This window comes from Simochromis diagramma, unplaced genomic scaffold (genome assembly GCF_900408965.1).
Source record: "Simochromis diagramma unplaced genomic scaffold, fSimDia1.1 OVJJ01000463.1, whole genome shotgun sequence".
NCBI lineage: Eukaryota > Metazoa > Chordata > Actinopteri > Cichliformes > Cichlidae > Simochromis > Simochromis diagramma.
Genome location: NW_024386941.1, coordinates 1593085 through 1604937, shown reverse-complemented (window position 1 = coordinate 1604937; position 11853 = coordinate 1593085). Strand labels below are relative to the sequence as shown.

The 11853-nt window shown below is 38.7% G+C and overlaps 3 protein-coding genes across 3 annotated transcripts; all 3 read right to left on the bottom strand.

Moving 5' to 3' along the window:
- Positions 1-2004: 2004 nt before the first annotated feature.
- LOC120737270 (claudin-3-like) lies at positions 2005-3968 on the bottom strand. The gene has a single exon (XM_040037879.1). It carries the CDS (start codon positions 3806-3808, stop codon positions 3161-3163), a length of 648 nt encoding a protein of 215 aa, XP_039893813.1. The 5' UTR covers positions 3809-3968; the 3' UTR covers positions 2005-3160.
- A 1138-nt stretch (positions 3969-5106) lies between these two features.
- Positions 5107-6699, bottom strand: LOC120737023 (claudin-4-like). Its single transcript, XM_040037445.1, has one exon. The coding sequence runs from the start codon at positions 6591-6593 to the stop codon at positions 5949-5951; it is 645 nt and encodes a 214-aa protein (XP_039893379.1). The 5' UTR covers positions 6594-6699; the 3' UTR covers positions 5107-5948.
- A 1304-nt stretch (positions 6700-8003) lies between these two features.
- LOC120737025 (claudin-4) lies at positions 8004-10409 on the bottom strand. The gene has a single exon (XM_040037463.1). It carries the CDS (start codon positions 10136-10138, stop codon positions 9470-9472), a length of 669 nt encoding a protein of 222 aa, XP_039893397.1. The 5' UTR covers positions 10139-10409; the 3' UTR covers positions 8004-9469.
- Between the last annotated feature and the right edge of the window lie 1444 nt (positions 10410-11853).

Genomic DNA, 11853 nt, shown 5'->3' with positions numbered 1-11853 from the left:
TCGGCACACATTTTGTTTTTAGCGTTCTTTAGCAATATTTTTTCAAAACTGCACATTTACACTGGATTTTTTTAAGAACAAAACCCGAAAAACTTAGTTTTGTATGTGTGGACGTAGCCTTAGACGCTCCTGAGAATACTGCAGCCAAGGTTTTTGTGCTGAGCATTGATCCATTAAACGGAAACTTCAGTGATTGCTAACACCAGGTCCTGTGTTTGTTTTTCCTTTTGCAGACACACACGTGATCTGCCTTTGATAATGTCCTCTTTCTGCTATGCCCAGTGGAGCCACAGTACATTTGATTTAAAACTTGTAAAGTTTACTTCCAGTACTGGAAACATTTAGTGGCTTTGCTCTCCTTTTTTCCATTCCTGCTCTTGTTTCTGCAAAGTAAGATTTTGGCAACTTTCTCATCCTGGCCATATTGTTAATAATAAATTTAGCTGATAAAAAAGTGTTAAATTTAGGTAGGAAATGTTTCTTGAAGATTAACAGAATTTCTTTTGTCGGTTCACTAACTTTGTTATCCTCATTGTTTTATCATTTATATGTGGATCTGTTGTGCTTTGGATTTGCATTTCTTGCTGTTACTGGTAGGAATCTTGGTGAGTTTCTGTTCACAGTGAGTGGACACAGTGAGTCTGTGTAATTATCAGGGAAGGGGGCTGTTTTCCTTTTCTGCCTCCAGGTGCCAGGCAACCTCACTGTCCTTCACATTCCCCAGTTTCGGTCATGTGACCAGAGTTTGGCTAGAGCCAGCAGAGCATGACCAGAAACACTCACAGACTGCCCTTTCTTCTTTTCCCCCACTCATCCAGCTTTAGGTATTTGATTAGATACAGTTTTATTATACCCTCAGGAACTCTGGGGTTGGTTGGTCCCCGTTTGCTTCTCAATTCCAACTCCTTGGGTTTTTCACTGTTTATTTATGGTATTATTTTGAATTAGTTTTTTGAGTTAATCACTAGTTTTATAAAGTTTCTGTGTTTTAATTCACCAGCTGGGAGTAGGGCTCTTAGTAGGACTTTATATTTTGCAGAGCAAATAAAGAATTGATTTTGTAATAAGTATTATTTTAAGCTGATACTTGACTCCTTTTATACTTCTCGTCAATAATAATTCTCCTTCAAATGAAAATGATTAATTTCATTTCACTTCTTTCCATTCGCTAAAGTGTGGTACCTGATCTTAGAATGGTTTAAAGTGCACCTGTGTGTAAATCACCGATTAACAGCAGCCAAACATGCCCGAGGCTCCTAGACCAGTCACTGGAACAACACACGGGAAATGGTGCTCAGTGGTAAACAACTTTAGATGATGATCCTCTGTCACATGTCTGAGAAAAGAGCTCATTTGTTTTATTTATTTGATATTTATTTCATTTAAAACTTTCAAGTTTAAAGAAAATTTCTTGTAAATGTCTGAAACTTTAATATTTTAGCCATTTGAGAGGGATGTGTTTGGATGCCCACATCTATTATAATGCAGTTATACAAAAAGTTAATCTCAATTAGTTTAAAAGAACTTTTAATTTAAATGAGCTCTAACCTGTGGTTACAGGGATCGTGACCAGATGTCAAGCAGCTCCTTGTCCATTGTTGAATGTGATAGGACTAAGAGACAGCAGTCAGTAACATGATACAGCACCAAGGGACCTCTTCCATATTTACTGTGAGATATTCATAAATTTTTAACATTCCTGCCTTCCTCAGATGTGTTTGCATGCGTTTTGAAACTACACTGAAAAGGATGTCTGTCATTGCATGGAAATTCTAGTTGGTAGGAGTTTTTTTAAGCTTCTGAGTTAAGATCACTATGTGCTCCTTTGCTGCATGTTTTTTATTAAATAAAGAGACAAAATGAAAAACTAGGTAGTAGAAGATTGAGGAGAAGTTAAAGTTTTACTGCAATTGGTGAACACTTTTAAATCTTGTTTTTACTTTCATAAATTTGAAATATTTTACTTTGTTTTAGTGTTATACATGCATTTTTATTTTGTTTTGTAGTATTTATTTTGATTTCAGTTGATTTTACTTCATGAAGGACGTTGTTTTATTTAATTATTCAAGCTATTAGCTGTAGTTAACTTGTCTTAGCTGCTGTACCAAAGATATTTCTTTACATCCTGTTACGTGACGTATAGTGAAGGTGTGTGTTGTTAATGGGTACTACCTGCAAACAGGTGTAGCAACAAGAAATAAAAGAAATGCAACTTGCCTGGAATGACTCCACTGTTTTGTGCTCACATTCTCACCTCTGCCAGTTAACTGATCCTGTGGCTAATTGTTTAGAGCGTATGTGGTAAAGCTGCCAGCTGGAGGTAATTTATATCTCAGGATTGAATATCAGGGTTACTCTCATGAACACACACCTTCCTTTTTTGTTACTGGTTTACTGACTCATGTAAGAGTCTGTATGCTGTTAAAAGATTAACAAAAGCATTTTTTATGTTCTTGATGAAAACATTTTTTTTAAAAGAAAGGGGTAAAATCTTAAAAAGTCATTTTATTTAGAAAAAAAGGCCATTGAAAAATACATATTCATCATGTAATACAGCATGATTAGCTCAGTGACAAGTTGCCTCAGAACCCATGTTCTTTTATTCTCAGTACACACTGTGGACACTGTGTGTCCTGCAACCTCCAGTCTCTCAGCAGACTTTCACCCTTTCCACAGTGTAAAAGAAACTCCATTTAATGCATGTTAACATTTGTCTTGGCTGGTACAGGTCATTATTGATATTGTTTCTACAGTATTTACCTCTGTGTGCTATTCAACACACCAAATCATTCAATTTTCTACAGAGGGATGCTTCAGTGTGAATGTGGCAGTGGTGGCTTGTGGGGAAAAAACTTTCTTTGTAAACATGTAAAGAAGTTGGTACCATATAAAATGTAACAGTAACAAAAAATGAACAATATTAATCTGAAAAAGATGGAGTACTAAGATATGCACAGACATGTCTCTTTCATCCTTTTTCAGTCTCTTGAAAAGCAAAAGGTCCATCACAAAAATACTTAATATTACAGGCAAAATCAAATGCATCCTTCATTGAACAGTTCTCATTTTTTATGAGCTCTTCGTCTAAAGACAATCTCACTTTGATGGGGTGAGCAAGTTCAAGATTGAGTACTGTTTTTTTTTTCTTTTTCTTTTTGGTTCATACATAGTCTTTCCTTTCTAAACCTGGCCCACCGACAGACCGTGGGGCAGAATAAGCCATTCGTGAAGGGTTGTATCGTGTCTCACGAGGCGGACAGGAGAAACAGAGCAGTCCACCGCCCAGAATCAGGAGTGCAGCGGCTCCCCAGCCAATATACATTGCAGCCCCCAGCTCCCTCCGCTGAGCATCAGTGAGTAACGGATTGTAGAAATCCCTGATTATGGTGTTCGCAGACCAGGAGACAGGAATGAGCTGCATGACACCGGATACAATGAAGAAGACTCCAGAGATGATCATCACTTTGGCCTTGGATGCCTCGTCTTCAATGCAGTTGGTGCACTTGGCCCCAGCAATAGCAATGAGCAAAGCCAGGATTGCTAACAGGATGGAGATGACTGTGAGAGCTCGAGCAGCTTGAAGATCTTGGGAGAGGGCGAGCATAGAGTCATACACCTTACACTGCATCTGTCCAGTGCTCTGGACCACGCAAGTCATCCACAGGCCCTCCCAGATGATCTGAGCTGTCACAATGTTGCTGCCAATGAAGGCTGTCACCCTCCACATCGGGAGGGCACAAGACACAATGGCAATAAGCCATCCTAAAATGCAGAGGGAAATGCCAATCAACTCCAGCCCTATAGACATGTTGAGGGTCCTTTTTCCTTTTCCTGCTGAAGGTATGTCACACCTGAGGTAAGATCCCAGAAAAGAAATCTAATACAGGAGAAGAGCCGAGAAGAGAGCCAGGTATGGTTAATTTCAGGCCTCGCATTGGTGTGTGATGATCTTTCACCTCGACTTCACTAGAGCTGATTTTATAAGGCTGGTCAGGTGCAGGGGAGGAGTCTGTGATGAAGCTGACATCACTAAAAGGGGAGGAATTACCTGGACACTCAAGTCTTTCTGCTATCGGCTTACATGGCCAACTTCACAATGGGCCTGACCACAAAGAGGTCTTTTACAGCTAAAAGTGTTGTAAGTTTAATGTACAAAAGTATGGGAAGAAAAAAAGATCTTTGTTGTCAAGCAAACTTATTAAAAAAAAGAATATAAATGGAATTTTACCTTCTCAGAAAACGTTTATATAATGAAATTTTGTGAAACCAGTGAAATCTTTCCTTTCACTTTGCAGCTGCTCTTAAAGCTGATAAATCTTTAGCCCAGCCTTCCCTCTGTGAGATCATGTTGCTTTTTTTGAAATGCCTGATAAATGAAGAACTCTGGTCTCACTACTTCCGAAACAAACTGTTACTCTCCTGATAATCACTGCAAAATCCCTTGCTTCTCTGCAGCTTTACGAGAGCACAGACTACCTCAGTTGAAGTTAAATCCTTACACATACAAAGAGTAGAGTTATGAGGCTGGCTTTCACCTGGCAGTCCTGTTAACCTTTATGAGTCTTAATGAATCCATCTGTCTGTAGAATGTCCTTGAATTTCTTTTCGTCCAAGACTGTCTCCCTAAGAATGCCCCCATCCCCCAGCACTCTGTAACCCAGGAGTAAAATGGGTTCATTGTTTGGAGTGAGAGTTCAGATAGTTGACTGTGTGTAAGACAAGGTAGCGGTTCTTGTTATCACAGAGCCTGCAGACATATGGGAGACAGGGAGATGAATAAGTGCTGTGACAGAGACTCTGAGTTGTCTAATGAATGGCTGAGTGTGCAAAATTAATGACATTGTTCTTCTTTACACCCCTACAATATCAAGCTTGAACATTTTACAGATTCTACTTTTGTTCTAAATTAGTACATTCTCATTTTAGTATGAACAGTAGAGTATAATTGACCAGTCTACCATCAAACAGAGACTTGGTTAATTTTATATCATTACCATTAGTTTATATAACTGCTGTGTAATAGAGCACTGCTTCTCAGCCAATGATGGAAGCAACTAGATTTTGAAAAAGTCAAAACATACATTACTTCGTTGATGCTATAAAATATTATTAATGTGTGTATTTTGCATGGTTTTTCTCAAATGTTGATATACCAGATAGCTCACTCTCAAAAAAGTAAAAAGGAAGAAAAAGCTTCTTTTGGGTGTTCGCTTATTCACATTCACTTATTTTTTATTTATTTTATTTTACACTGCATACCCTATCTGACAGTAACATTCATCCAAAGATCATCGTACACCTCGGATTTCTTAAAAAAAACAAAAACCCACTGACATCGATTATTTTGATTGACATTTAATTTCATGTATTTGTTGCTTACACTCTTTTTTTCCTGCCCTTTATACTTTTTAACTTAAATTTTTGCAATCACTTAAAACAGTCATAATGATTATTTTTTACATTAACCGCAGGATCCTTTATAGACAGATAAATAGATTATCTTGAAGCCTTAGCAATCAGTCATTGTCAACAGTCAAAATGATCACAAGAGGTTTGTTTAAAAAGGGCATTAAAAACATGTAAACCAAGAAAACATTCCAGAGAAACAGATGTAAAAAAGCATATAGATAGATACAGATAGAACACAATGACACCTTATTCTAATCAAAGCATTTATGTGTATTTAAAAATGCGTAATCAACACAATTTAAACTTCAGGCATATAAATGAATAAACTCTCTAAATTCGGACTGCAAATAATAGAACTTTAAAGTTGTTAAGCTCCAACAGCAACATGTCTGCACTTAAAATGTAGGACATGACAATATACCAAGACAGAACATGGAATTTCCTTCTGAACATGAAAGCAGAGCGATACCAATTTCTAAGAAATGGCTCTTCTCCTCAACCATGATGGCAAAGATGTGATAAAAGAGCAGATGGTTTTTTCAGACGTAGTCTTTCCTGTCACTGGGGATGACGGACTTAGGTTGAGCGTATACCATTGATGGAGGCCCATGCTTTTTCTGAGGCTTCTGGGGCCGGCTGCACAAGAGGATGGCCCCTCCTATGAGAAGAAAAGCAGCTGCTGCCCAGCCCAGGTACAAAGCTGCACCGAAGTCTTTCTTCTCCCCCAATTCCGTTGAATTTTGGAAGTCCATCATGATATTGTGGGCAAACCATGACACGGGTATCATCTGGCTCAGAGATGCCAGGGTAAAGTTCACACCAGCAACAATCATCACTTGAGCCTTGGTTGCCTTTTCATCCACACAGTTGGTACACTTTGCTCCCACAAAGGCTGCAAGAAGCCCCACAATTCCCAAAAGAATAGAGAGGATAGTAAGGGCACGCGCGGCCTGAAGCTCAGGACTTAGATCCAACATGGAGTAATGATTTTTACACCCCACGTAACCCGTGCTCTGGATTCGGCACGCCATCCAGATGCCCTCCCAGCTCATCTCAGTAGTGATGATATTACTTTGACTAAAAGCTGTTACTTTCCACATGGGCAAGACGCAAGACGCAATGGCAAAGATCCATCCAAGGAAAGCCAGGGCCACTCCAAGAATCTCTAATCCCATTGAAGGCATGTCTGCACTGTGTGTAAATACGAAGTGTCCACTGTCAAGTGTCAAGTGTCAGATGTCCTCAGAGTAGTCTGAAGAGATCTGAGTGATTTATTGAGATTATTGCTGATACGAGAACAGATGGTTTTAAATAGGTGGAGTCACATGGATATTGATTGGAGGAGTTCAAATAGTTAACTGCCCCACCTCATTTGTACTGCCAGAAACAGCCGACTCAGCTTAATGATTCAACTTTCACGGCCTTAGCAGCTCTCCCACCTGTTTGGGTGAGGGGAGAGTAAACAGTGGCTTTTTCTCTCAAGTCTACAGTAGTTAAAGAATAACAGAAAAGGTAAAGATCGAAGGATGAACGCTTGAAAGTAGAGGACAACTTCAGCAATAGTATCATTGTAGTAGTGTGTGGCAAATGAATCAGAAAGAAAATTTGTTAAAAATGCTTATTAATAATGCAAGTTGCACAAATGGGTTTGTGAATGGCCTTAGTACTTTATTACACCTTATTTGGATAAACAGTAGTCACTGAACCCCGAACATGATGGAAGTGGTGAAAAGCAAATGGGGGGGGAAGTTCTCTGGAAACCAGTGGGAGTTCTCTGATTATGTGAAGGTTGTATTTGTATATATGCGAAAGCCTCTGCATACCTCTGATAAATTTGATTTAAAAAAAACATCATCCCAAGTTCTATGGAAAGCTTTCACAATTCCACCTAAAAATGTTTCAACTTTAAAAGTTTAGAGATATAAATGTTTTGGAAAAAGCGCTTTCATCTGGCCACAAAAAAGACAAGGCCTAGGTTTCTTTCTCTGCTTTTTATAGAAATATCATTTAAAAAATGTCTTTTTAAGACAGGTGATTGATAAGAATGTTGTTCGAGTTATTTTTCTCTTAGTGTAAAGCACACACTGAGTTACTCAAGCAGCCTCAATTTAGAAAGCTTAAATTATTAGATATTATGTCATCATATTAGGGTGTGTAATGTGCTGATATGTACTGCTAAAACAGCTTCACTGCATCTGTTCAAATGACTAATCTGTCCTTCTGGGAAGTTCTTGACTAACACTACTTGTGGAACTGCAATGCAACACAAAACCCCTCTAACATAATACAGTGTGCACTGAATATATTACTTTCGTGAAACTCTTTTAGGAACATCTGTATTTCTCTCAGTACACACATGTGCTCGTAATAGAAGAAAACACTATATAATAGGCCAGTGTGTTGGAAAATGCATAAATAGTCTGTTTAGGTGTCCTGTGGGTGGGTGGAATGGATTATCAGTGTCCTTTTTCAGAAAATCATTGCATCATTTATTTCAACTTTTATTTCAGTGTGCTGTGGAGAAAAACTTACACTCTGGCCTCCAAGATTTAGCAGAGCTTCCTCATCACACTAACACAAACTGCACGGCATCATTTTCACTTTGTAAACCATTTTACTAACATAAACATTATTGACATGATCATAGGACCACAGCAGTCAAACGCATGGCCTTCAGACACTTGAATGCTTGGGCTTAAATCAAACATTATTCAAGAAATTTATATTTTCTTGAAGTTGTTGAGCAAGCCTTGGCCCATCAGAATAAGAACAGTAAAAATATAAAAAGCCTTAACATTTTATCCTGAGTCACTCGCTGCTGGGAAATGATGCACTCATATTTTGTCCACACCTCATTTAACCAACAACAACATCATTTTTTTCTCTCTTGCATCTGCAGTTTCTTTGAAATGGGAGCTGGCTTGTACTAATATGTTTTCCATCACTTCTGACTAGCACCCGATTGCACTGTTGTGCTGAATGACACATTTTGTAAGCAGCTCTGTGGCCACTGAAAAGGAATTTCTAGTATATTTAGAAGCTCGTAAATATACTTTACTGTATACTAATAAATATATGTAACTTCGTATCTAATGCCTAAGTTAAGAACACATGAAATGTTTTCTAATTTGTGTTTCTTGTGGATTTTTAGCTCTTCTTGTTTGTCGAACGGATTAAATCACATGGGTTGGTTGACCTTAAATTAAGCAAGTCGACTATTTTTCTGTCTATATTGTTAAAGTGTACTATTTAAGCATAATTTTTTTCATAGTAAATCTTTTTTATATAGTGTTTGCTTTTTTAAAAAAAAGAAAAAAAGAATTGACATACCCTTTTAAACATTCAAACTATATTTTGAGTCTGTGAATCCAATGCCAAGCAGAAGTGCACAGCAATTAGTTGCAAACTAGCTGATCAATAGAGTCTTTGTGGCTCAGTTGTGACTCGGCACAGGTTACATCCCCTGCAGATGGAGACTGTTATCTCCGACTCAATTTCACTTTGCAAATGGAGGGCAGGCTACAAAAGAAAGGGAGCACAAGGTGCTCTTCTGAAACAAGCCATCTATTGTTAGTTTCTTCCATCTACATTGAAATAAAATATCTAAAGCTGGAATGCCCCTGAACTGCACTTCTTGGTCAAACATGGCTGAACTCTATAGCCGGTATATGTCCCTGCCTCTGCACACCAGCAAACCTTTTGGAATAAAAAGCACAGCACAAAGTGCACTATAAAGAAAAGTTGATAACAAACCAGTTACTGAAAAAAAAGTTTTACTTTAAACTGAAGTTGTGAAACTTCCTCTTGTCAGAATTTACTTCCAAGTACATTGTGTGAAGATTTCTAAAGGTTAGAAACATCTTGATTTCAGCTTTTTGAGGGAAAAAAATGTGTTCATACTTGCAAAAGAAACAAAAAAATGCACATCATTTAAAAAAAATGTTCACGACTAAAACATGAAACACGGATCAGTCATTTAAACATTTGAAGCTAGCACCAAACATGCATCTACTAACCACAAATTTATAAATGCAGTTCATCATTTCCTCATGTCACACAGTCATACATAGTCTCTTCTGGTGTATCCATTGACTGATATGGTTTTTACAGCTGAGTAGTCAATGCGGGAAGGTGCAGAACCACCACCACTTGGTGCCGTGGTTGATCTGCGAGGGCAGGAGCAGCAGAGCAGGGCTCCCCCTAGAATCAGCAGGCAGGAAGCAGCCCAACCAAAGTACAGAGCATTACCAAACTCCCTCTTCCCTGTCTCCTCCAGCATGGGGTCATAGAAGCCCAAGACAATGGCGTGAGCTGTCCAGGACACAGCCAGCAGAAGCAGCAGTCCAGCCACCACAAATGTCACCCCAGCAGCCACCATGAGGCGAGGTTTACTGCTCACATCCCGGCTACAGTTGGTGCACTTGGCACCAGCCACTGACAAAATGATGCCCACAATGCAAAGAACCAGAGAGATGATGACCAAGGCACGAGCTGCTTGCAGGTCAACTGGAAGCCCCAGCATGGAGTCATGTACCTTGCAGTGCATCTGTCCTGTGCTCTGTACAGAACAGTTCATCCACAATCCTTCCCAGATAACCTGAGAGATGACAATGTTCTGGCCGATGTAGGCAGCCACTCTCCACATAGGCAGGCCACAGGTCACCATTACTCCCAGCCAGCCAGCCACAGCCAGAATGATCCCGAGGATCTCCAAACCGGTAGAATACATAGTTGGAGCAGGGGATGAGGAAGGAGCTGAACAAAATTCTGTTTCAGTGCGCTGTGAGATGGGAGGGCTTCTGTGTCGGTGAGCTCAACCCTCTTGAGATGAAGGTGACATTGGATCTCTGTGGCTCAAAGGCCTGTGCAAGGCTTTTAGCGAGAGAGGAAGAGAGAGGGAGAAAGAGATTCTACCTTCTTTATTCAGTTTAGATGACTGAAGGTGGAGTCAGCTTAAGGTGGCATCATTTCTACCTCCAAACTAAACTTGGGTTTCTGGAGACATCAAAGTTTTCTTTCAAATCTGATACAAAAGGATGTCTTGTAATATGAGACAACCACAAAAATACATATCATTGTTAATAGAATAGTCCAATGCTGAAATGTACATGAACCCAGGGAGTGTTAGTTTATAGTAAAATGCTGTAGATTTTTTTCCTGAAAAACAGTTTTATCTATTTTTACACCAATTAAACATTTACATTTATTTACTGAGATGCATAAACTGAATCGAGTAAAGATACTTTTAAGTGTTTTGGAGTTTGTTTGTTTTTTTAAACTGGATACACAGTATTTTAGTCCATGTGTGCATATTTCTGTGACATGTGACAGAATGATGAAAAACGCTGAATCATTCCCTGAATGAGACCCATGAAGAAAAAAAGAGGAACAATGCCAGCCTTGTTTTTTGGTGGCCAGTCACACAATCCCTTATAGCACAGAAAATACCTACTGGCCAAAAAAAGAAAAAGAAACAGGCATCTTATGAGTCCTCTTTATGTCATTTGAGACTTGTACCTATCTAGAGATTCTTGGATGACTTTATCCAGTTATATTACCTCATTTTAAGCCAGTTTCCTTAATGATGGCTAGGTAATACTGAAATAAAGTGTGATGGGCAAATTAAACTCTTGATAATCTAAATGACCAGAAAAAAAAAATACAAATCAAGGTGTAGTAATGCCCAGATATTTTCCCATTCAAAAATTATTCACTCACAGCTGTTATGTCTTTTTTTTCTTTGGTACTGTCTGTCCTGTAAATACTTTGGTCAAAGGACTAGAAAATGCCTAACAGTTAGGAATATCTTCTAAAAAGTCTTCACATCTTCTTGAGAATAGGGGCTTGGCTAATAAGTGAACTCTGTGTCATTAAAGGCAATCCACTAATATACAGAGGTCACATCGGGTCAGTGATTGGCTACAACAGCATTAAAAGGATTTGTTTATCAGCACTAATTAGATTGACCAGTGCTCAGAACAAAGAGTCCAAAGAACTCACTGAAGATTTAAGAAGGAGAAACATAGGTTTACACAAGCTGGGAGGGTCTCTTGGGGCTATTTCTAAATAACTGCAGATCTGAAAATCTTTGGTTCAAATAATTTTACATGAATACAAGTTATTCAGATGTGTCACTCAAACTCTTACCCTCAGATGAAAGAAATTTGTTAGGTTGCTCAGGAACAAGAAAGTAACTGCCAAGACTCAGGCCTGCCATGAACAGTAAACTACTGGAATGTCAGATCTCAACCTTAATGAAAATTTGTGTACTTTGCTTAAAAGTCAGGCCTATGCCAGGAAACGGACCCGTTTAAATTCAAATATCCAGAAAGAATTATCCCAGAAGCTTGTTGATGGCTACCAAAAGCATGTGGTTGAGGTGCAATTTAACTAAATTTAACTAAAATTAATAGGGGAGTATAAGTCAGTAAAGATGTATGCTAT